This window comes from Mastigoproctus giganteus, chromosome 3, assembly GCF_048544385.1.
Source record: "Mastigoproctus giganteus isolate SK-2022 chromosome 3, ASM4854438v1, whole genome shotgun sequence".
Classification (NCBI taxonomy): Eukaryota; Metazoa; Arthropoda; class Arachnida; order Uropygi; family Thelyphonidae; genus Mastigoproctus; species Mastigoproctus giganteus.
In genome coordinates, this window is record NC_143577.1 from 46677161 (window position 1) to 46703572 (window position 26412).

The 26412-nt window shown below is 38.2% G+C and overlaps 1 protein-coding gene across 1 annotated transcript in view; it reads right to left on the minus strand.

Moving 5' to 3' along the window:
- LOC150087932 (USP6 N-terminal-like protein) overlaps window positions 1-23329 on the minus strand; it is a 173741-nt gene extending 150412 nt beyond the window's left edge. Inside the window, exon 1 of the mRNA XM_090369968.1 lies at window positions 23261-23329. Coding sequence (XP_090226094.1) covers window positions 23261-23264 — 4 coding nt within the window. The 5' untranslated portion in view covers window positions 23265-23329. The remainder of the gene's footprint in view (window positions 1-23260) is intronic.
- Between the last annotated feature and the right edge of the window lie 3083 nt (window positions 23330-26412).

Genomic DNA, 26412 nt, shown 5'->3' on the forward strand with positions numbered 1-26412 from the left:
TTTATTGGATGATTGTTTTCTGTAGCAGCATGTTCGAGAGGCAACCAGAGAAAGTAATACTCTTGATCTGGTTATCAGCAGTAATCATTCGTGTATTAAGAATTTGCAGATAAAGGAACCACTAGGTGGCAGTGATCACAGTGTACTGATGTGGGATTTACTTAAAGATTTAATTACCATCAGGGGTAAAGGAAAGGGTTTTTGCTTCTGTAAAGGTGAGTACAGTGGTCTCCGACAGTTTTTAAATTCTGTACAGTGGGATAAACTGACGATGTTACCAACAGTAAATTCTAAGTGGGAAGCATTCAAGGAATTAATCGTGGAAGCTACTAAAAGTTTCATACCTATTAAGAAATATTGTTCAAGGTTTAGGCCTAAATGGTTATCTAATGAACTAATGAGACTTGTAATAGAGAAGAAAAATGCATGGGATGCATATAAATTTTCAAGCAACTCAGAAGCCTATGGCAGATATAAGCTAGTCTGTATTCGGGTGACAAAGGAGGTTAGGCAGGCGAAGGCAGATTACGAGAAATCCTTGGCAAAAGATGCTAAGAAAAACAGCAAGGATTTCTTTACTTATATAAACTCTAAAAGGAAGGGGATGAATCTGATTGGTCCACCTGACATCGATGGTTCGACTGTTGATGATCCTGCTCAGATAGCAAACAAACTGAATGAGTATTTTGCATCTACATTCACACATGAGGAATTATTAAGGTTTGAAAATGGCAGAAGGTTATCAAATTGTAGAAGGATACTTAATGATTTTGTAATAACTGAAAGCAAAGTGGAGGAGAAATTGTTGAAGTTAAACATAAGAAAAGCACCTTGGGTGGGTGGGATCTATCCAGTTATATTAAAGGAGGCGGCAAAGCAACTAAGCAAACCCTTAGCCATAATTATGAGAGCATCCTTGGACTCAGGAGAGGTTCCCACGGATTGGAGATGTGCAAATGTATCCCCAATTCACAAAGGGGGATCAAAGGGTGACACGAGTAATTACAGACCAGTTAGTTTAACTTCTGTTCCGGGTAAAATAATGGAGTCACTGGTTAAAGATGCGTTGCAGGATCATCTACACAAGACTGCAGCAATAATTCAGACACAGCATGGGTTTGTTAAGGGAAAGTCTTGTCTGACAAATTTGATAGGATATTATGATGTGGTTACAAAGGAACCGGATGCAAAAAATAATTTTGATATCATATATTTGGATTTCAGGAAAGCTTTTGACACTGTTGCGCATGGAAGACTATTGTACAAATTGGAGCAGAATGGTATTAAGGGTAAGTTGCTACAATGGATAAAAGGATGGTTAAGTGGGAGAAGACAGAGGGTGGTAATCAATGGGTGCTGCTCTTCTTGGACTAATGTGATTTATGGAGTCCAACAGGGTTCGGTGTTAGGTCCACTGTTGTTTTGTATATTTATCAATGATATTGATGAAGGTATATCAGGCTTAATGTCGAAGTTTGCAGATGATACAAAGGTTGGCAGGGTTGTTAATAACAGTAATGGCAGTGTGCTACTGCAACAGGATCTAGATAATTTGGGCAGATGGGCTAAGTAGTGGCAACTGAAGGTTAACCTTGACAAATGCAAAGTGCTGCATATGGGTAGAAGTAACCCCAGAGAAACGTACCAACTGTGTGGTACTACACTTAAGGTGGTAGAAAATGAAAAAGACCTGGGAGTAATTGTGCAGTCAGATATGAAGTTTTCTGAGCAATGCAGACAGGCTGCCAGGGCAGGTCATGGGGTTTTGTCAATGATATATAGGAATTTTGCTAGCAGGGAAAAGGAGGTGATTATCCCTCTGTATAAGGCAATGGTCAGGCCACGCCTTGAGTACTGCGTACAGGTCTGGAGGCCTCATTTTAGGAAGGATGTAGATTTACTTGAGCGTGTACAGAGAAGGGCAACAAGATTGGTGAGGGGAATGAAGGGATCATCTTACCAAGAGAGGCTTAAGTTCTGCAAATTGCAGTGGTTGGAGACTAGGCACCTGCGCGGTGATCTGATTGAGGTGTATAAGGCCTTGAATGGGTTCAGCACGCTGAATTCTGATGGGATCCTTCCACTTGTTCAGATTACGAACCTAAGGGGGCATAAATTCAAATTAAGAAAAGACAGATGTAGATTAGATGTGCGGAAATTTGCCTTTAGCCAGCGGGTGGTTAATTGCTGGAACAAACTTCTATCTGTCATTGTGGAAGTTGATAGGTTGAATAAATTTAAGGAGGAACTGGACAGGCATTTGGAGGGAATGGTGTGATTTTTTTTTTTTTTTTTTTTGGCTGATGCTGCATAAGCTCATACACTTACTTTCTTGCATAAAATGCCACTGCTACTACTACTAATTAATTACAGACCTGCAAGCCTAAATGCAAGACCTGCAAGCCTCCAGGAAAAATAACTGTATCAATTGTTAAAGAAGTAATGCAGGATAATTCTAACAAGAATGCAGTTATACAGATTGCAACAAGTATTTGTTGCAATCTGTATAACTGCAGATATATAACTGCACTCAGTAACAAAGGCATGATGCAAAAAATAATTCTTACTTGTTAAAATAAAACACTCAGTAGAGCTGCATATAACTTCTTGTAGACAAGCAATCAATTCAAAAGGAAGTTTATTATAAAATTAAAGATAACAAAATATTTATTGTTAAACCTCATGAAGTTAAACAGAATACACTGAATAAAAGCAATTAAAATACACTTTTTAAAAAAATACATCATAAATCTGTTGCTACAAGTAGTCTTAATCAACTAAAGCATGTTAGTTTATAAAGGATTTTATATCAGAGACAAAGAATCACTGGGTTTTTACAAGAAAGTATCATATTCTGGTATTAGAATTGGTGACCAAGAAAAATCATGGGCTCCAATTTATATTTACCATTTGTGTGACAAAAATGTGAGCAAAAAATGATTAATGAAAGACAAAAATCAGTAGCATTTGGTGTACCTATGGTGCTACATGAATGCACAGTCCACACACTGGATTGCAGTTTTTGAATGTGCACTATTAGAATGATCTTCAAAAGAAGGTCATTTTCAGTTTAGGGATGATAACCCACTGCAATCTATTTTCCAATTTGGGAAATCTTGCTCTGCACAAACAGCTTAAACTTCTCAAATAGCCAATCTCCAGGTAATTCTTCAATGGGATGAAGAAAACTTAGTTAATTTCATCCTTCTAAAACTCTGTCCTGTCTTATTTCTCACAAAAATGATTATCATTCCTGTGCTCACCTTAAATAACACCCAGATTTCTAGACAAGATTATAGATCTTTATTGACTTTATATGACTTTACTTTCTCTCATTTGGCATAAATATATCACAAATTATTGCTTCCTCTGCATCAAAAAATTGGGTTCTCCTTTTCTCTCTTAGCATTATTTTTCCTCTAAATATTACTGACCCTGCAAAATATGCCCTACCATGGAATACTGATATCACATTAATGGGTGGTGCTCCCAAAACTTTTCTCAAACCCCCTGACTCTAACCAAAGAGGACAATCGGGTTAATTAATTGATTCTTCTCTTACAAACTCTCTGTTACATAAACATTCAGTTATTTCTGAATGCCTTTCCTACAGATAATTCAATGGGCAATGCCTCCATCTGAATTGGAATTTGTAATTCCCCCCACTCTCTTCCAAACCAGTTCGAACATGTACAAAGAGTACTAGGAAAGTTTTGCAATATGACGCAACAATGAATCACAGGAAGCTGCTTGTTGCTGCATGTTGAGACATGTTCATACGTGCATAGTAGCCGCCGTGCCAAGTCGATGGGCTCAGTTATTCATTAGTAGTGAGAGTGTAAAGTGCTTGCGATGGCATCGTGGTCACGAAATGAGATAAGGACAGTTTTGCGGTATAATTTCGTGCGTGGTTTAACCATAGACCAGTGCTTAGAAGAAATGACTCTTGCACTAGATGATGATTGTCCACATCGTACAACGATATTCAGGTGGTATAGAGAATTCCAAAGGGGAAATTTCACTCTGGAGGATTCTGAGAGGCCGGGAAGGCCACGAACGTCAGTTACGGAGGAAAACGTTACTGCTGTGAGGAAAATGCTTGACGAAAACAGGCGAGTGACCTACCAACAGATAGAGGATACTTTGGGCCTAAATGCAGCAGCAATTCGTTCGATTCTGCAAGATCATTTGCACGTGAAGAAACTTTGTTCTCTCTGGGTGCCGCATCAACTGACTGAAGAGCAGATGACACGACGTGTGACTTGGTGCCGGGAGATGTTAAAAAAGTTTGATAAGGGACAATCTCGGTATGTGAACAACATCGTGACAGGTGACGAGACTTGGCTGTACTATTACGATCTGCCGACCAAGGCTCAAAACAAAGTTTGGGTCTTTGATGATGACGACACACCCGTAATTGTCAGAAAATCCCGATCTGTAAAGAAGAAAATGATAGCTGTATTTTTCAAATCGAGTGGAATTGTGGAATGTGTCGTTTTGGACACGCAGAAGACAGTCACAGCTAAGTGGTATACTGAACAATGCCTGCCTAAAGTCATTGGATCTATGAAGAACCTGCGGCCAAAGTCAAGAATGGACACCTGGTACCTCCATCACGAAAATGCTCCAGCTCACCGCGCCAAAGCCTGCACCGATTATTTGACCACGACAGGACTGAAACTTCTCGAGCACCCTCCCTACAGTCCAGACCTTGCTCCCTGTGACTTTGCACTGTTCCCGCATGTGAAAATGAAGCTAAAAGGGAGGCGGTTTTCCAGTGATGAGGACCTTCTACGGGTTTGGGACAACGAGTGTGCTTTACTCCCTAGTGAAACTTGGCAGAACTGGTTTAAAGATTGGTTTCGGAGGATGGAGAGGTGTATTGAATGTAGAGGAAATTACTTTGAAAAAATTAAATAAACAAAGCTGTATTGCAAAACTTTCCTAGTACCCTTTGTACCACAACCAGTTGGTATTCATTCACTGTCCAACTCCAAACTCACAGGACCATCATTTCCTCTTCATTTATTTCTTCTACTTCTGTTTGCTGTCTTTTGGAACAACCAACCTTCCTTCCTTCCTTCCTTCCTTCCTTCACATACATTCCCCCAAAATTACTATCTACAGAAATTCAATGCTAATGTAACAAGTACTTCTCAGCTTTCAAACCACACTTGGTAATATAGAAGTCTTATACCTGAGAGAGAGAGATAGAGAGAGAGAGAGAGAGATTAAACTTGATCTGTCTTCATTGATATTGTTAACAAATAATAAAAACAGTTAGGGTTCTAAGAACCACCGAGAGATCCCACTAATAAAATTAGTCCATGAAGGCTATCAATAACCACTCTCTGTCTACTATCACTCAACTAACTAGAATCTAGGTAATTAACCAGAATTAACATTTCATTTTCTGCTTTAAAAAGTCTGAAGATATATTCGACAACATGTGTTTGGGACAGGTGAATTATGTTGAAGCACTTCAGAGAAACCCCCACAACGTTCAAGCTATGTGGACTGTATCCAATTGGCTATTTCTTTGGAGGAGTACACTCTAGCCCTTCATTTCTACATCATTTCCTTCCTTCTTTTCTTTCTGGATTGCAGAGTCAGTTCAGTTTTGTTTGAGAGCAAAGTGGGAGATTTTTTTGCATTTTGTATGCAGTACACGTGTTGAATTATTGTGGTGAAATTGAAATTCCTGTTGTCCTACCATTTTCAAAGACTTTGTGTCAAACTATCATCATGTAGTGCGCGCTTCATTTGCGTATCAGAAGGTGTGACATTATCTCTTGTAAATTAACCCTGTGAAGTTCTTTACAGAAAATTTCATTTTGACCGTTATCATGGTGCCACCTAAGAAATAAGTGACAGCAGTACTAGTAAATCTACCAAGAAAAGGAAAACAACCGATTTGGATCAGAAAATTAAAATAATAGGGATGTATGAAAACAGTCAAACATTAGCAAGTATCGTGCGGAATTTAGATTTGTCAGTTTTCTGTAAGAGAATAAAGGACAAAGACAGAATATGTGAAATGATGAAAGGATCGGCACCAATGAAGGCAACTATGATAATCGAGGCTGGAGCAGGACTAATAAGTGAGATGGAAAAGTTACTTATTGTGTGGATGGAAGACCAGATCCAAAACCACATCCCCTTAAGCCTCCACCTCATCAAAGCAAAGGCCCGTGCCATTTTTGGGAGTCTTAAGAAGAAGAGTGATGAAACTGAAAACCATCTTTGCTGAGAGTCATGGTTGGTTTAATAGGTTCCATAAGAGAAGAGGATGTCATATTGCCATAAGTGGTGAAGCAGCAAGTGCAGATGGTAAGATCAGATGGTGTCTTCTGTTACCAAAGAAATTGTAAACTTAGCCCAGAAGTTGCAGCTGGTCCGGGAGGACAAAGATGTAGATGAGCTTGTGGTTGAAAAAGGTGAAGATTTAACAACAGAAGACCTAACCCAGTTGAATGCATAAAAAGTTGAAGAGCAAGGGAGAGCCGAATCCGTTGAGGAATTGGAGCAATCCAAGAAGCAAATCAAATTAAAGGAAATGACAGAAGCGTTTCACAAAATTCAGGACAATCTCTCTGTGTTTGATGGAATGGACGAAAACACTGAATGTTTCTTGAAAATAGAAAGAAAAGTTCTTTCTTTTCAAAAGATTGCTTATCGGTTTATCGCGAAATTTATGAAGGAAAAAAAAAAAAGCATACGAAACAGATGAAGATCGAAGAGTTTATATCACATACCACCTCCCTAACCTCTACTCAGCTTACAACACAGTGTGATTAATGTGTCTTATTAATGCTTCAGGTTCATTTTAAGTTACCTTCAGTTCATCACCTGAAGTGTATAGACTTTGATTCATTGTGTGGTTTAGACCAATTTTCCTAAAAATGTATACTGGTTTTGATTCCCTTAGTAGCCCTAATAAAGCCTATATGACATATGAAATACATATCAATTTTTACATTAAAATAACATGTTTTTGATGCCTTTTATGTTTTATTTTCTTATGTGCCACTCTGGCTACTTCACTGCTGTCTCCAGATAAAGTTTTTAATAAATCCTGGCACACATCGCTTATGTATGTCAGGGACAAACTGTGTGTGTGTGTGTGTGTGTGTGTGTGTGTGTGTGTGTGTGTGTGTGTGTGTGTGTGTGTGATCTGAGAAAGAGTAAAGATGCCATCAGCATTTAGTTTACTTAACCCTTTTGAAATTTATACACTTTATTATTATTATTATTATTATTATTAATATCCATATGATGCAAGGAAGCCTGAGGCTTATGCTGCACCAGGAAAAAAAAAAAAAAAAAAAAAAAACGTTCCCGAGTAACCCTGAGAGAGAGAGAGAGAGAGAGAGAGAGAGAGAGAGAGAGAGAGAGAGAGAGAGAGAGAGAGAGAGAGAGAGAGAGAGAGAGTTAAAAGTAGAAGGGAATCACCAGGAAAGAGAAGAATGATGATATCCGGCTCAGGACCCTGGGTGTGCCAAGCCCATACTCACCAGATGTGAGCCCCCGGCTTTAGTTAGGTAAAAGAGAAAATAATGCAATCAGTGGTTAAAATGTAATGAGGGATCATTTTGATATGAATGCAGTTGTACAGCAATCACAGGATGGAAAAAAATTTGTACATAATATATTTAGATTTTGATATACAATTAATTATGAATAAAGGGATGATTGAGTGATACTAGACACAGTGGTTATTGATGGCCACTACTCTTCATGGACTAATTTTATTAGTGGGATCTCTAATTGGTACTTAGAACCCTAAATGTTTTTATTATTTGCTAACAATATCAAGGACCAATTAGTGCCGATCCTTTCACCACTTCAAATATTCTGTTTTTGTCCTTTATTCTCTTACGGAAAACTGACAAATCTAAATTCTGCACGATACTTGTTAACGTTTCATCAGTTTCATACATCCCTATTATTTTAATTTTCTGATCCAAATCGATTGTTTTCCTTTTCTTGGTAGATTTACTAGTACTGTTGTCACTTATTTCTTAGGTGGCACCATGATAATGGTCAAAATGAAATTTTCTGTAAAGAACTTCACAGGGTTAATTTACAAGAGATAATGTCACACCTTCCGATATGCAAATGAAGCGCACACTACACGATGATAGTTTGACACAAAGTCTTTGAAAATGGTAGGACAACGGGAATTTCAATTTCACCACAATAACTCAACACGTGTACTGCATACAAAATGCAAAAAAATCTCCCACTTTGCTCTCAAACAAAACTGAACTGGCTCTGCAATCCAGAAAGAAAAGAAGGAAGGAAATGATGTAGAAATGAAGGGCTAGAGTGTACTTCTCCAAAGAAATAGCCAATTGGACACAGTCCACATGGCTTGGGGTTTCTTTGAAGTGCTTTGACGTAGTTCACCTTTCTCAAACACATTGAATATTTCTTCAGAATTTTTAAAGCAGAAAATGAAATGTTAACTACCTAGATTCTAGTTACGTCGCAAGTCATTATGTATGGGAACGAAAATAAAAATTTATACTTATTATTCTTTCATTCGACTTCATTCTTAAAAATTACACAGAAAGTATCTGTACGATTTTACCAAAAAATTTAAATAAGTCTGAAGTTAGGTAACTTGGTGGCTAACTGTATATAAATTTAAATTGAAAAAGGATGGCTGCAGAATAGGTGTGCAGAAATTTTCACATCTATTCTGCCAGAGATTTTACTGGAATACACTTCCATGTATTCGTAAAAGTAGGTAGTCTGAATAAATTAAAGGGCTGGAAAAATTATTAGAAGGATTGGGCAAATTCTTTGAGTATTTTTTATTTTTGGCTTGGAACATTTTTCCAATACTGATATAAATCTTCTATCAGATATTTGCCGTCAATGGCAGCTAAGCATCTCCATCTGCAGTCATTGATGGGAATCAGGTTTGATCCCCAATGATGACTGCAAGAATTTCTAAAGTCCTCTTCACTCAAGGATATAGTAAGCTAAAGAATTCAGCATAGTTATGCTCTTTGATGACAGCCATCTGTTGGTAAGACATTTTATTTGCTTGGTAGAGGTTAAGAGGGAAAAAAATTCATTCCTTTCTACTTCAAAGAGTATACTGTATTCTGTACCAGCCTGAATAATCATTGCATTGTGTGTTAAAATATGATCCACCAGAGAGGAGATTCTTCGTTGACAGCTTAATGGCAAGCTTTACTAATAAAGAAAGTTTCATATAATAAAGCAAGTTTCTTCCTCTTGCTCAGACTCTTCTACAGTTAATTCTCCAGTGGGGCAAAGACAACTTAGTTGATTTCAACCCTTCTAAAACTCAGTCTTGTCTTATATCTCGCAAAAAGGATTCTTCTGCTCCTATGCTTATCTTTAGTGACACTCCGATTTCTAGGCAAAATGATATATCTCTTTTGGGGATTACCCTGACTTCTAATCTCTCTTGGCACAAGCACATTACAAATATTGCTTCCTCTGCATCTAAAAAACTTGGTTTTCTCTTTCGCTCTCGGCGTTACTTTTCTTCCACACAGCTGCTCACTCTGTATAAATCGCAAATCCGCCCTGCCATGGAATATTGTTCCCACATCTGGGGTGGTGCCCCCAAAACCTCTCTCAGGCTTCTTGATTCCATTCAGAAGAGGGCAGTTAGGTTAATTAATGATTCATCTCTAACAGAGTCTCTCCACTCGCTTTCTCATAGACGTACTGTTTCTGCTGCATGCCTCTTCTACAGATACTTCCATGGGCACTGTTCTTCTGAATTGGCTTCTATAATTCCCGCTCTCTCTTTCAAAACAGTCCGAACATGTGCCGCCACCAGCCAACATCCATTTACTGTCCAACTTCAAACCCACAGAACCAACTTTTCATCTTCCTCATTTATTCATTCAACTGCCGTTTTCTGGAACAACCTTCCTTCATACGTATTTCCTGAAAATTACAATCTACAGAAGTTCAAGTCCAATGTCAACAAATATCTTTTTTCGTCTTCTCAACCTCCAACCCAAGCACGGTACTAAGTACTATAGGTTCTAATACCTCTCGTGTTTGGGGTTCTCATAAAAAAAAAAAAAAAAAAAAAGACTACATACGAGGGAGCATAAATTCAAATTGAGAAAGGATGGTTGCAGGATTTTGCATTTGCCTTCAGCCAGGAGGTGGTTGATTGTTAGAACAATTTCCATCTGGTGTTGTGAAAGTGTGCAGTTTGAATAAATTCAAGGAACAACTAGACAAATTACACTGTCCTGCATCAATTTATTCCCTGAAATAATTTTGAAAGATTCTCGTAGGAAATATGTTCAAAAACTCAAATATATGCTTAAACAGTTCTCATTACGCCCCATTTTTCATAGCTTGATGACTGAAAACCAAAACTTGTCGTTAAAGCTTCATTTCCTACTTTCCCATTTAGACTTTTTTCGAACTGAAAACTTGAAAGTGATCTCCAATGAACACGGTGAAAGGTTTCACAAGATATTTCTCAATTGGAAAAAAGATACTAGAGAAAATGGAGTCCAAATATGTTGGCAGACAACTCTTGGAATCTCGTATGGAAGACACCAATAGGTAATTATAAAAGGCAAAACAACAAAATAAGTGTTTTGTTATCAGCTAAATTATTTGTTAAATAAGTGTTTTGTTATCATTGACTTGGTCACACCTTTCAATGACCACAGAGTTGATTTGATAGTGTACTCTGTATTTACTAGTTGTGGAGATCTGCAGGATGAGAAAGAGATTATTTTGCATTTTGAGGGATTAGTAGACAAGCCATTCAGAGATAGCACACAGAGAGAATTTATTGAGAATGCATTGAAGCTGTTGGGAATCAGATATCTCCTTCGCTGCTGAGTAGATTTTAAGGTCATCTGCATAGAGAGCAACTTAAACATTGGAGGTGCAGATGAAAGAAGAAAGTTAGTTTATGAAAACAATGAAAAAAAAAAAGTAGAGGACCTGGGGGGGGGGAAGCCTTGAGGTATTCCACTTAGTTGTATAAAAAGGTCCGACTTCACTTGATCAATGATAACGCTCAAGGAATAATGCATAATATAGCTCCGTAGCCAGGAGCAATATTATGGATACCTGTATAGCTTAAGATTTTCAAGAAGTTGCTCATGTGGGACTTAGCATTAGCAGAGGCATATGATGCAAGAAAGCAAGCTTATGCAGCATCAGCCAAAAAAAAAAAAAAAACCCCTCCATTAGTTCCAAATGCCTGTCCAGCTCAGCCTTAAATTTATTCAGGCTATCAACTTCCACAACAAAAGATGAAAATCTGTTCCGCCAATCAACTACCTGCTGGCTAAAGGCAAATTTCCGCACATCTATTCTACAACTGTCTTTCCTCAATTTGAATCTGTGCCCCTTCAGGTTCTTAATCTGAGCAAAAGGAAGAATCCCATCAGCATTCAGCCTGCTCAACCCATTCAAGGCCTTATACACTTCAATCAGATCACCTCACAGGTGCCTACTCTCCAGGCACTGCAATTTGCAGAATTTAAGCCTTGCTTGGTAAGAGCACCACTTTGTTCCCCTCACCAATCTTGTTACCCTTCTTTGTACTCATTCTAGCAACTCTACATCCTTCCTAAAATTAGGCCTCCAGACCTGTATACAGTACTCTAGGTGTGGCTTGACCGTTACCTTGTATAACGGGATAGTCACCTCCCTGTCCCTAACTAGCAAAATTCCTTACATCATTGACAAAACTTCATGACCTGACCTGGCAGCCCCTCTGCACTGCTCAGAGAACTTCATATTTGACTGCACAATTACCCCCAGGTCTTTTTTACTTTCCACTTCCCTGAGTGTAGTACCACACAGTTGGTACATTTCTCTTCGGTTATTGCTACCCACATACAGTACTTTGCATTTGTCAATGTTAAATTTCAGTTGCCACTTTTCAGTCCATTTGCCCAACTTATCTAGATCCAGTTGGAGTAGCATACTGTCTTTACCGTCGGTAACAGCCCTACCAACCTTTGTATCATCTGCAAACTTGGACATTAAACCTGATATACCTTCATCAATATCACTGATAAATATACAAAACAACAATGGGCCCAACACCGAATCCTGGGGAACTCCACTAATAACATTTGTCCCCGAAGAGCAGTGTCCATTAAATACCACTCTCTGTCGTCTCCCACTCATCCATCCCTTTATACATTGTAGCAACTTACCCTTAATGCCATATCTCTCCAATTTGTATAGCAGTCTTCCATTTGACTTTATCAAATGCTTTAAAGATATGTGTAAACAGCATCAACTTGCAGATGATTATCCAGAGCTTCAGAGGTAAATTGCCAGAAAAAATAAATTTGTGACCACTGACTTTCCACTGCACAAACCATGTTGATTCTGATCAGCAAAAAAGACCTGAAGAACACACTTATTTACAAATTAAAGTTCCTGTTTTATTTTTACAGGTAACAAGCATTGTGAAGTGTTACACTGAAAAGAATTCGAAGAGATGTTTGTGTACTACTGTGTCGAAGAGTGTAGCAAGACTGCTTTGCAAGGATATGGGTCTGTAATCAGATATATCACATTTATCACCTTTTTTGAAAACTGGAAGAATGTTGACCTGCTTAAAGTGCTTCAGATACTTACCCAGCCTGAGAGAGAAGTTGAAGATCCAAAGTATGATGGGTTTTAGAGAAGTGACAGTCTTTTTTCAGAATAAGGCAGGTATGTTATCTGGACCTCTAGTGTAGTCATTTTTCATGCTTTTTAATGCTGACTTTAAATCGTCATCTGTGATAAAGAGGTTGATGGGGATATCATCTTTAACTGGTGTGAAGTCAGGAAATGAGGCAGGTCTCAGTGTATCATTGGTTGGAATTCTGAAAAAATGTTTGGCAAACTCTTGAGCAATACTGAATTCATCAGATAAGAGAATTCCCTCCGAGTTGTGGACTTGTAACTTACTACTGGTTTTATTCTTGTGCTTCATGAAGTTCCAGAATGGTTTAATATCTCTGTGAGTAAGCAGAATACATATTGTAAGATTTTAATATGAATGTTTTACCTTCTTTGCAGAGTTGGCTGAATGTTTCACAGTATCGACTGTCACTTGATAGCTTATACTTTTTCTTATAGAATTCTTTAGATTTAATTTTATGTATTAATTCACTTTATACCAGTACGGGTAGGTAGGGCATGCCTTCAAATGTGATTGAGGAACAATGTCGGATATAATTGAGTGGATGCAGTTGATCAGGTCGTTGGTGAGCACATCGATGTCATCAACAGCATCAAAGAGCTGCTTGTCCATATTGCTGAGCAGAGGCCAGTCAGCCATTCTGAAATTGAACTGTGGAGAACGGAGGCTGTATTTGAAGTTATGAGAAGTCACAGTGATATCAAAAGTGCACGGCAAATGATCCGAGTGGAATATAGGTCTATCTTTGTGAGCCTCTATCTGAGTAGATGAGAATATAAAATCAAGGTAAGCATTTTCTCTGGTTGGAAATTTGCAAACTTGTTCAAGAACATAACTGTGAAGTATATTAAAGCGAGCCCTGGTTTTCAGCGATGGAGAGGAAGATCCTAAATTGTCCAAAACTATTGCTATGCCAGCAGATTGAATAAGTGGGAGGATAGATTCCAGAAAGTCTTCTAAATACTGAAGGTCACTATGAGTTAAGGGAGATGGAAAATAAAGTAATACTAATTAAAATTTTAAGTTGCCAAGGTGGAAAAGGCAATATAGTGATTCAATACTTGTGAAATTTTATGCAATTTCACAGAGTATGTAGTTTGAATGTATAATAGCTACTCTATCTCCACAAGATCCTCTGTATTTTCTATGGTCATAGAAAAGACAGATATATATATATTTAATATATATATATATTAAATTTAATATATAATTAACAAGCATATATAATCAAAGACAGTAGCAAATTTAAAATTGAGAAAGGAGTTTGACAAGGAGACAATATCTCCGAAGTTGTTTACTGCTGCCATTGAGGAAGCTTTCAGAAGATTAGAATGGTCACAGAAAGGAGTCAATGTAAATGGAGAGTGCCTAACCATTTACGATTTGCAGATGACATTGTGGTCATAAGCCATGATCACAAAGAATTAGAGGAAAATCTTAATCAGTTATGCAGAGTTAGTAAGGATTTCGGACTAAAGATAAACATGGCTAAATCAAAAGTAATGATGAACAAGTATGCCACAGAAAGGGATATAACCATTCAAGGAGCAGTAATTGAAAAAGTGGATTCATATACTTATCTGGGTCAAGTCATTAGCTGTAATAATGATAAATTGTTGGAAGTTAAGTGAAGAATAAATCTTGAATGGATAGCATTCAGGAAATATAGTCATACTCAAGAGTAATATCCCAATTTGTCTGAAACATAAAATAATGAACCAATGTGTACTTCACACAATGACTTATGGAAGTGAAACTTGGGCACTCACCAAAAGAATGGAAGAGAAGCTGAGAGCTACACAGAGAAGAATGGAACGAATTACATTAGGAATAAAACTGTTAGATAAGAAGAGAAACACATAGATTAGGAGCAAATTCAATTAAAGGACATTTTTATCAAAACTAAAGAACTGAAATGGGCTTGGGCAGAGCACATAGCTCGAAAACATGATGACAGATGGAACTAAGAAAATAACAGAATGGTACCCAAGAGGAGCTAGAAGAAAACCTAGAAGACAACGACAGAGATGAACAGATGAAATTCGCGAGTTCGTGGGTAATAAATGGATGGCCATTGCACAAAACAGAAGAAATCGGAAAGTTGCTGGAGAGGCCTTCATTCTGCAGTGGATTGAAAATGGCTGATGATGATTATATAATCAAAGTTTCAGTTGATAGATAAAAATAAATAAGCAAGGTGTGTATATGTGTGTATATGTGTGTGTGTGTGTGTGTGTATATATATATATATCCAATATTTTAAATTAAATAAAATAAAACATAAGCCAGTAGTATGGCAAAAACTGTAGAGCGAAAATTAACATAAAAATAACCCAAATAAACAAACAAATGATGGTCAGTCTATTTTATTTTAATTTATTTTTGATTTTGTTATCGTTTGGTAGTTCCTTTAACCCTCTTTTGGTGATATTTCATGTCTTTCGGAACTGGTACCTCTCAGGGGGGTACGGCTAAATTAATATGTAATTGGCATTATCCTAAATTTTGTATAGTTTTTGTTAATTGGATTTAAAGTTTGAAATTACACAAGGGTTTCTGGGCTCCTATTTATGTCTATTCTTGTTTTTCGTTCTTTTGTTTATTTGGGTTATTTTTATGTTAATTTTCGCTCTACAGTTTTGGCATACTACTGGCTTATGTTTTATTTTATTTAATTTAAAATATTGGATGTATTTTAGCTTCATAGGGAGGAATTGCATGTCGCTGCCTCTAATGAATGCTTAATTATTTATTTTCACTTTATTATAATTTAACTTATTTTAATATAATTCAATGATAGTATATATATATATATATATTAGCATTAGTAGAAGCATATGATGCAAGAAATCAAGCTTGTGCAGCATCAGCCAAAAAAAAAAAAAAAAAAAAAACGCTCCCATTTCACCCCTCTGTTTGTTCCAAAACACCTGTCCAGCTCAGCCTTAAATTTATTTAGGCTATCAACTTCCACAACAAAGGACGGAAGTCTGTTCCACCAACCAACTACACGCTGGCTAAAGGCAAACTGCCGCAAGACTATCCTAGAACTGTCTTTCTTCAATTTGAATTTATGCCCTCTCAGATGATTATTCTGAGCAAGACAAAGAATCTCATCAGCATTGAGCATGCTCAAACCATTCAAGGCTTTATACACCTCAATCATATCATCTCCCAGGTGCCTAGTCTCCAGACACTGTAATTTGCAAAATTAAGCCTTTCTTCATAAGAGCAACCACCCTTTGTTCCATTCACTAATATTGTTGCCCTTCTCTGTACTCGTTCCAACAGCTCTACATCTTTCTTAAAATAAGGCCTCCAGACCTGTATACAGTACTCGAGGTGGCCTGACCATTGTCTTATATAAGGCAATTGTCAGGCTACAGTATAAGACCTGTATACAGTACTCATACTGTATACAGGTCTTTTTTATGTTTATCTTAAACAATTTCTCCTCCACTTTCCTCTCAGTTATTACAAAATCATCTAGCCGACTGCCACAGTTTAATTCTCCTCTGGCATTCTCCTCCCTGAATAACTCCTCATGTGTAAATGTAGATGCAAAATATTCATTTAGTATGTTAGCCAACTGAGCAGGATCATCAACAGTTGAACCATCGATATCAAGTAGATCAATCTGATTCATCCCCTTCCTTCTAGAGTTTACATAAGTAAAGAACTCTTTGCTGTTTTTCTTTGCATCCTTTGCCAAAGATTTCTCACGATCTGCCTTTGCCTGCCTAATCTCCTTTGCGACTTGGTTACAGACCAGCTTATATCTATCATAGGCTTCCATGTCAATTTATATGTATCCCATGCATTTTTCTTCTCTGCCATATGTCTCATTAGTTCATCTGACATCCATTTAGGCCTAAATCTTGAACAATATTTCTTAGTATGTAAAGCCTAGTAGCTTCCAAGATAAATTCTTTGAATGCCTCCCATTTTGAATTTGCTTTTGGTAACATCATCAGTTGGTCCCACCGTATAGAATTTAAATAGTGTCTCAGACCACAGTAGTCACCCTTACGAAAGCAAAAACTCTTCCCTTTACCCCTGATGGTAGTTACCTCTTTGAGTAAATCCCACTTCAGCACACTGTGATCACTGCCACCTAGTGGTTCCTTTATCTGCAGATTCTTAATGCACAAAGAATCACTACTGATAATCAGATCAAGAGTATTACTGCCTCTAGTTGCCTCCTGAACATGCTGATGTAGAAAACAATCATCCAATAAATCCACAAAAGTCTTGCTAGTGTGTGAGTGACCAACCTACAAATTTCAGTCAATATTCTGGAAATTAAAATCCTCCATTATAAGACTCTCTGATTTATTGGCCCACTCTATTTCCCGTACAGTTTCTTATTATACTCATCAGAGTCATTAGGCCTATAACACACTCCTACTCTCAATTTTGATCTCCCAATGCTTGTGTCACACAAAACTGACTCGACACTACACTGTCTATACATATATATACAGGGTAATTCACTAATAGTGCGACAAACTTGCAGGAGGTGTAGGGGGTACAAAGATGAATCAGAATCACATAGCATTGCAGGGCCCGAAATGCCTTCGTCATGCGGGAGGTCGCGTGAAGAAGCAAAGAAAAAGAACAGAAACAGCAACTCGTTAACGTAACAGAAATCATTTTAATGACAAGTTTTACACTGGCAAAAAAGCCATGCTACAGGTGTTCGAAAGTTCGACCAGAAGCAGTCACACAGGCTTCACACCGCTGCCGCATGGAAAACCTAACATTCTGGAAGATTCGTGGTGTGTCTCGAATCTCCCCGGCAGCTACAGAGATGCGAGCGCCAAGGTCTTCAACTGAATCAACGGGGGTCTCGTACCCCAATGTCTTCATTTGACCCCAGCAGGAGAAGTCCAGGCTTGATAGGTCTGACGATCTAGCAGGCCAATGAACCGGACCACCACGACCTACCCAATGCTGTGAAAATGTAATGTTTAGGTGTTGGCGGACGTCATTGGTGTAATGTGGGGGAGCCCCATCATGCTGGAACCACATTGAGCGGCGCAACGACTGAGGAACATGTGCTTCTTCAATAAGTTCGGGCAGGACTTGCTGTAGAAAGATCAAGTATGCCCTACCGTCCACACGAGGGGACAGAAGGTATGGTCCAATGAGGTAGTCTCCAACGATGCCGGACCAAACATTGACAGAGAAACGCCGTCGAGTTACACGTGTTCGCGTACCATGGGGGTTCTCCAAAGCCCACAAATGGGCGTTATGTTGATTGAAGGTTCCCTCTCTTGTGAAACTTGCCTCATCCGTGAACAATACGGATGCAGCAAATGCGCTGTCTGCCGCACTCTGTTGAAGAAACCAAGTAGCAAAAGTCCTCTGGAGTGGATAATCCGCAGGCGCCAATGATTGGACGCATTGCAGATGGTATGAACTCATTTGGTTTGTTGACAGTATCCTCCATACAGTGGATTGGGAAATACCCAATCGTTGGCCTATTGCTCGAGTACTCGTACTTGGACTGCCTTCTGCAAGACGTAGGACATTCTCCTCATTGTCTGGCATCCTCATCATTCGCTCTCAATTCATGGTACCTCTCGTGAAACAACCAGTCTCACGTAACCTTCTGTGCACATGTGTGAAAATCGTATGATGAGGAGCATGCCTGTGCGGGAAACGTTCCTGGTACAAGCGCAGAGCGGCATGCCCGTTATAGTCCACAGCTCCATACGCGAGGTGCATGTCAGCCAGTTCAACGTTTGAATACTCGTCCATCCTACTGCCTCGGGAACCGGTTCGCAAATGCCGACTTCCAGCGGGATCGCTGTTCATGCGACCTCCCGTTCAACGTCCTCTACAGCATGACGAAGGCATTTCGGACCCTGCAATGCTATGTGATTCCGATTTGTCTTTGTGCCCCCTACACCTCCTGCAAGTTTGTCGCACTGGTAGTGAATCACCCTGTATATATAAGCAAACATCAGAGGCAGCAAAAAAGCATATTCCTCTACATGATGCTTGAAATATAAAAATAAATTAGAATGATTATTAAAAAAATAAAAATAATGCCAGCAGCATGGCAAGACAGAAGAGCGAAAATAGTCAAAATTAAACATAACGATCAAATCACCAGGGAGGGAAGAGAAGGGTAACAGGAGTAAAAATATTGCGGCAGAAACTCTCCAAGATAATTTAGAGAATCTAAATGCAAAGATAATAAAATAATAATCAATTAAATTTTGAATGCCAATTAAATAGAAATTTAATGGTGCCCCCTTAACGGGCACCAAGTCCAAATTTATGTGAAATATCAGCAGCAGAGATGTAAATCAACTACAATAAAATAAAACAAAAATAAACAAAATAGACTGACCATTACGCCCCATCTCAATAAGACCAATAATGGTCAGGGAATTGCTGCATTTTGTTCGCTAGACAAATCGCTCTGGGGATTGGGTGACGGACTGATCTCCTTTGCGGCAATTTGTCTATCAATCGAAATGCAGGGATTCCCTGACCGTTATTGGTCTTGCGGTCCTCTGTTGAGATGGGGGTGTAATGGTCAGTCTATTTTGTTTATTTTTATTTTATTTTATTGTAGTTGGTTTACATCTCTGCTGGTGATATTTCACATAAATTTGGAGTTGGTGCCCGTCAGAGGGGTGCCGTTAAATTTCTATTTAATTGGCATGCAAAATTTAATTGATTATTATTTTATTATCTTTACATTTAGATTTTCTAAATTATCTTGGAGAGTTTCTGCTGCAATATTTTTACTCTTGTTACCCTTCTCTTCCCATCCTGTTGGTTTGATCATTACGTTTAACCGCTTCATGGATTATCCCGAGATATCTCATTTTTAGTTTTAAAAGTTATTTGGAACTACACGAAATATCTTCGGATACAATAATACCTGAAGTAAACAATAATACCTCCAAATTTATTTTACTTATATTTACTTATTGTACAGCAATGTCAGAACAGTAGCACACGTTCCTATGTGCCACCAGTAGGCAAAATAAAATTTTCCGTCCTAAATGCTGAATACTGAAAAGCGTTAAACAATTAGAAAACAATATCGAAAAATATTTTGGCGCCCTCTCGAACTGCTGCCTGTAAGAAACACTTACCTCAACTATCCACCTGTGGCGGCCATGTGTCAGAATTTAGTTAGTTCATGATTATCACTTGTGGTGGGAGGATACTGCTTGTGCATTCCACTTGATTTTTATGAGTAATGAAGAATGTTTTTCTGTTCCTTTCTTTTAGCTCAAGCGCTAATTTATTAAAATAAATCTGTATAATTTGCATACTTTTTGGCATACACAAGATAACTTGGGATAGCCCAAATGGGTTAATTACTCCCATGTATTATCTACTAAAAAATTTATAAAAAAACTATACAACGAGTATTTGCATGATGCATACTTTTAATCTGTAAAATAAAAAAAGTCGATCCGTTATCGCACATTTTCAGGAAAAAATGTTCCTGAAAATGTTCCTGTAGTAGAAGTCTTAATTTAAGAACTATGAGACTACTAACTTTTCAGAATAGTTATCATCTGCTTCTCAGATACACTAACACCAGATACTAATAAGGCAATGGTCAGGCCACACCTTGAGTACTGTATACAGGTCTGGAGGCCTCATTTCAAGAAGGATGCAGAGCTGCTGGAATGAATACAGAGAAGGGCAACAAGATTAGTGAATGGAACAAAGGGTTGCTCTTACGAAGAAAGGCTTAAGTTTTGCAAATTACAGTGTCTGGAGACTAGGCATCGGCGAGGTGATCTGATAGAGGTGTATAAAACTTTAAATGGTTTTAGCATGCTCAATGCTGATGGGATTCTTCCTCTTGCTCAGAATAATCACCTGAGGGCATAAATTCAAATTGAGGAAAGACAGATGTAGGATAGATGTGCAGAAATTTGCCTTTAGCCAGCGGGTAGTTGGTTGGTGGAACAGACTTCATTCTCTTGTTGTGGAGGTTGATAGCCTAAATAAATTTAAGGCTCAGCTGGACAGGTATTTCGAACGAACGGAGGGGTGAAGCGGAAATTTTTTTTTTTTGGCTGATGCTGCATAAGCTTGCTTTCTTGCATCATATGCCTCTACTAATGCTAATACTTCAGCAGTTCTTTTTGGAAACTGTATGCCCAGAGTAGCCTGCACAGAACTGCTGTAGCATCTCAGTGCTATACTTATTTCTCGGAGCTATCAAGAGCATACTACCTCGAAGCCTGGCAAATGTTTTAGTGAACCTGGAAAAGGACTACTTCTGACAGTTCTTATCAGGCTAGTGTAGGCTGATAAGAACTGTCACAACTGCTTTTTCATCCCACAAACATCTTGTAATTTTCCCTAATCCCTCCAACATATTTCGCTGTCAACTGGAGTTTTTATAACTATCTAGCTATATTCTCTCAGTAAAACCTTCCAGTATCATACATTTTGTCATAAGATACCTTGTATTTGCAGGTTGATTTGCATGCTGAAAATCTTAGGTTGTTTGTTATTATTATGGACATTTAATGGCACATAAGCTGCTGTGGCTATAACGTGCCTATTCATTTATCATATAAAGTGATGAGAAATTTCCATAAAGTCAGAAAAAATTCTGAAATCATAAATGATTAAAAAGCCCAGTTTGCCTGAGGAAGCTAAAAAATTCAGAAATATTTGCCTTATCATTAATGAGATTTTCAAGAGTTACTGGTTTACGAAGATTAACCAGTGATAGCAAGGTGTTGAAGTAGGGGCAGTCAATGAGAAATGTTTAACAGTCAGCTTGTTAGAAAAATGTAGTGGATCATCTCCTGTGAGTAAATGAAGGTGGGTCAAATGGGTATGAACTATTCTTGCTCTTGAAAGGACTACTTCTTCTTCTTGTCTTGATGTACGGACACTGCAGCATCAAATTTTCAGATCTTGTTTAAACTGAAAGAGTTTATTAGTAGTCTGAGAGTGCTGTCCATTCTGATAGGCAAGCGGCATGAATGATTAGTGCATAATCTGATGCTGGAACTTGGTTAAATCTAAGGTAGTTGGATTTTTTGGAGCTTTATCAGCCAGGTCAATCCCTAAAATACTGGAATGTGCTGGAATCCAGCAAAAAGTGATCATTTGGTGGCATTCTTCAATTTGTAGTAATAAGCTTCTGATTTCATCTAGAACAGAGTGATCTTTATCTGAGGAATTACATAATGCCATGACTGAGCTGAGGGAATCAGTGTAAATAACAGATTTTAAGGAACAGTTAGAATAGAGATTTTCTAAAGCTAGTTTGATTGCATATAATTCAGCCGAGAAGATACTGAATTCGGATGGAAGGGTTGCTGAAATAATGGTATTTGAGAACACTGCAGCTGCTCCACCATTTGAATTAGATTTAGAACCATCTGTATAAATTGGGGAAAAATTAATATATCTTTGAGTGTAAACTGCATGAAGTTGTTTGACATTTGATGCTTGAAAAATATTCTTTCTCCATTGACAAAGGTAGGTGTCACAGGTCGGTAGAGGAGGAGGTGTCCATGCTGGTTGAGTACAAGTTGCTACCTGTTGTACTGAATGGATGGAAACATTCCAAACCTGTGCCAGTTCAAGTGCTGGGTTTAGAAATTCTTAGGGATAACTCAAGAGAAAAACCCTACTCCCCCCACCTGAGATTAGCTAACTATAGCCCTGATCAAGAGGCCTTCAAGAATTCCTCCCATGGGATTTGACTTAAGACCTCTTCAAATTAGTGATAAGCGGCAAACCCTATATACACTGTCATGGGGGAACCACATGAAATCAAAATGACATTATAATAAATTTATATCAACCTGAGTTATAACTTCAATCATACATGGGAAGATACAAAAGTGTTAAATTTATGTCTCTTCCGACTGAAATGAAAATGTCTTTCAAACACAGTCAGGGTCCAGGTTTAAAGCTAGTGGATATCACATGGGCTGCAAAAGTTATGCAACAAGAACCATTACACAGTGAGGGTCAGATGTAATCACACAACCAATCCTATGGTCTGGCTTCTAGTAATATCTAGCAGTTTTGATATTGATAAAACACTTTCGGGATGTGCCAGGAAATTTAAGATTCAAGCAATATTTTTGAATCTTAAAGTGGAATAATCACACTAAGTTAGTGTGAAGAATTATAACAAGCAATAAAAAGTATTTTGTGCATTTCTGTCTTTTTTTTCATATTTAAGTACAGTATATGCGGTGTATTTACAAGATCTCTGAAGGCACAACTAAGTGGGAAAGTACATTATCTAAAATAATTCAGGTAGTAAAAATTAGGTACAAAATGCAAACAATGTTCAAGCTAAACTTATGTCACAGAATGAAAAGTGATTTTTTAAGTCATTTACTACGTTCACAAAACAACAATAGTTATTTTACTAGTCATCAAATTTCATTCAAGATGCAGAGTTGTGCATGCCAAACCTTGCATCTCTTTCTCTTCTCATTGATAAAGTAGCATTGCTTAGTTGCTATGATAGAAACAGTTGTTTGTCTAGTGAACAGACTATAACTTTTTCTAGAACCTTCAGTATATTTAACAAACATTGACAGATAAGAAAAGACTTACTCATATTGCCAGGTTCATATGTTTAAGATTTTTTGATTTTTGACTTTGTGAAACGTCTTCCTCCTCTTGATCATTTTGTTCTGAAAGGGAATATAGAATTAACTGATAATAGTATATACCAGTGGAAATTAAAAATACAGTAGTTTTTATGGATTCCAAGAAAGACAAATAACTAACTTTAAAAAAATATATATATATTATATACATATTTTATTAATTCTCAGAAATATTTTTATGTAATACTGTAGCCCAGTGATACCAAAGTGGTGCACCTACAAGATGCACCTCATTTGTAAGGAGTCAACAGATGAGATTAAGCCAAGGGAATTCCCATTGTTCAAATGCATTAAACTCTACAGGGCAAAAATAACTTTTGGATTTCAAAATTTAATTCTCTTAAAATAACTACAAACAGACCATTATGGTTTTTATGTTATCACAAAAAAAAAGCAAGTTCAAATTTTTTACAGTATTAGCACACTCCATATGGGCTCCAATGTAGCTCTTCACATATCTAAGCAATGTGTTAATCTTCCATACATCAGGAAGAATATTTGGTATCAACCAAACTTGTATCACTGTGCACAAAGTAGAAGTATCCAGACCTTCCCTCCCTCCATTCCTCCACTGCTCATCTGATACAACTTGGAATTTTTTTTTTTTTTTTTTATGTGAACCCCAAACACGAGAGGTATTAGAACCTATAGTACTTAGTACCGTGCTTGGGTTGGAGGTTGAGAAGACGAAAGAAGATATTGGTTGACATTGGACTTGAACTTCTGTAGATTGTAATTTTCAGGAAATACGTATGAAGGAAGGTTGTTCCAGAAAACGGCAGTTGAATGAATAAATGAGGAAGATGAAAAGTTGGTTCTGTGGGTTTGAAGTTGGACAGTAAATGGATGTTGGCTGGTGGCGGCACGTGTTCGGACTGTTTTGAAAGAGAGAGCGGGAATTATAGAAGCCAATTCAGAAGAACAGTGCCCATGGAAGTATCTGTAAAAGAGGCAAGCAGCAGAAACAGTGCGTCTATGAGAAAGAGAGTGGAGAGACTCTGTTAGAGATGAGTCATTAATTAACCTAACTGCCCTCTTCTGAATGGAATCAAGAAGCCTGAGAGAGGTTTTGGGGGCACCACCCCAAATGTGGGAACAATATTCCATGGCAGGGCGGATTTGCGATTTATACAGAGTGAGCAGCTGTTTGGAAGAAAAGTAACGCCGAGAGCGAAAGAGAAAACCAAGTTTTTTAGATGCAGAGGAAGCAATATTTGTAATGTGCTTGTGCCAAGAGAGATTAGAAGTCAGGGTAATCCCCAAAAGAGATATATCCTTTTGCCTAGAAATTGGAGTGTCACTAAAGATAAGCATAGGAGCAGAAGAATCCTTTTTGCGAGATATAAGACAAGACTGAGTTTTAGAAGGGTTGAAATCAACTAAGTTGTCTTTGCCCCACTGGAGAATTACCTGAAGATCGGCATTTAAGGAATTGGTAGCAGATTTTCGAGAAGTTGAAGCTGATTGAGCAGGACAAGATTTCTCAAAACGGAAAGTTGAATGCAATGTGCTATCATCGGCAAAACTATGGATAGGATTTCCAGTCAATGGAAGAAGGTCATTGATATACAAGAGGAAAAGAGTGGGGGAAAGAACTGAACCTTGGGGGACACCGGCATTAGTGGAGAAGTTAGAAGACAGAGAGCCATCTACCATCACCCTCAGTGAGCGATCAGAGAGAAAACTGGATAACCAATTACTAAAAACAGTTGGCAAACCATAAGATGGAAGCTTGTTTAGAAGACCTTTATGCCAAACACGATCAAAAGCCTTTGAGATGTCAAGAGCAACTACTTGTGTTTCACCGAACCTTTCCATTGAATTAGTCCATAAATGGGTAACATAAGCCAGGATATCACCAGTGGATCGACACTGGCGGAATCCATACTGGTGATCGTTGATCAGACGGAAGGTTTCTAGGTAGTTTAAGAGTTGGCGGTTAATTGATTTCTCCATTACTTTAGAAAGAGTAGAAGTAATTGCAATGGGACGATAATTGGATGGGAGGGATTTGTCACCCTTTTTAGGAACTGGCTGGATATGAGCAAATTTCCAAGCAGAAGGAAAAACACCTTTGGAATAAGAAAGTGAAAAAAGGCGGCAAAGAATAGGAGTAAGTTCAGGAGCACAGATTTTTAGAACAAGTGGAGAAATACCATCAGGACCTGGAGCTTTCTTAGCATCAAGATTCATCAAAATCCTTCTGATATCCTTTTGACGGAAGACCACAGGAGGCATTGAATGGACCGTGGTGGGAATGGTGGGAGGTGTTTTACCAAGTTCATTAATACATGAGCTGGAAGAAAAATGGGATGCTAGCAGGTCAGCTTTATCCTTGGCTGAAGTGACAACAGAACCATCTGGTTTGGACAGAGGTGGAAGCAGAGATGGGCAAAAGTTGCGGCCAATAGCTTTGGCAAGAGACCAGAATGCTCGGCTACCATTAGGGCAAGAAGCAAGTTTTCTACTCTTAGCCTGTTCAAACTCTAGTTTGGACTGATTAATAACTGCTTTACAATTGTTGCGAGCCTTGGTGTAGGCTGAAAAAGAAACTGAAGAATTAGAAACAAGCCAATTACGATATGCAACATTCTTCTCTTGAACAGCCTTAGCACATTTATTGGAAAACCAAGGTTTAGATAAAGGATGAGATTTTAAACTGGAGTGTGGGATAAAGGATTCCATTCCTGCAAGAATAATTTCACTGACACGATCTGAGCAAATGTTGACATCAGAAGTTTTGAAACAGTAATCCGACCAAGGAAAAGAAGAAAAGAAGTCACGCAGGTCATCCCATTTTGCATTCTTGTAATGCCAAACAACACGAGGTTGGGAATAGCCATGAGATAAAGGTTCCATTGGAGAAGAGACAATCACCAAGTTGTGATCTGAAGTGCCTAAAGGACCTCTCACTTCGACCGTGTACTTAGAAGGGTTGTTTGTGAGAAAAAGATCAAGCGTATTGGCTGTATGATTCGGATTGTCCGGTATTCTTGTAGGTAAATGAACAATCTGTGCTAGGTCATTAGTAATTGCAAAAGCCTCAGCATCTCGACCTGCTGGGTCGGTGTGACTAGAAAACGGAAGCCAGCTGGA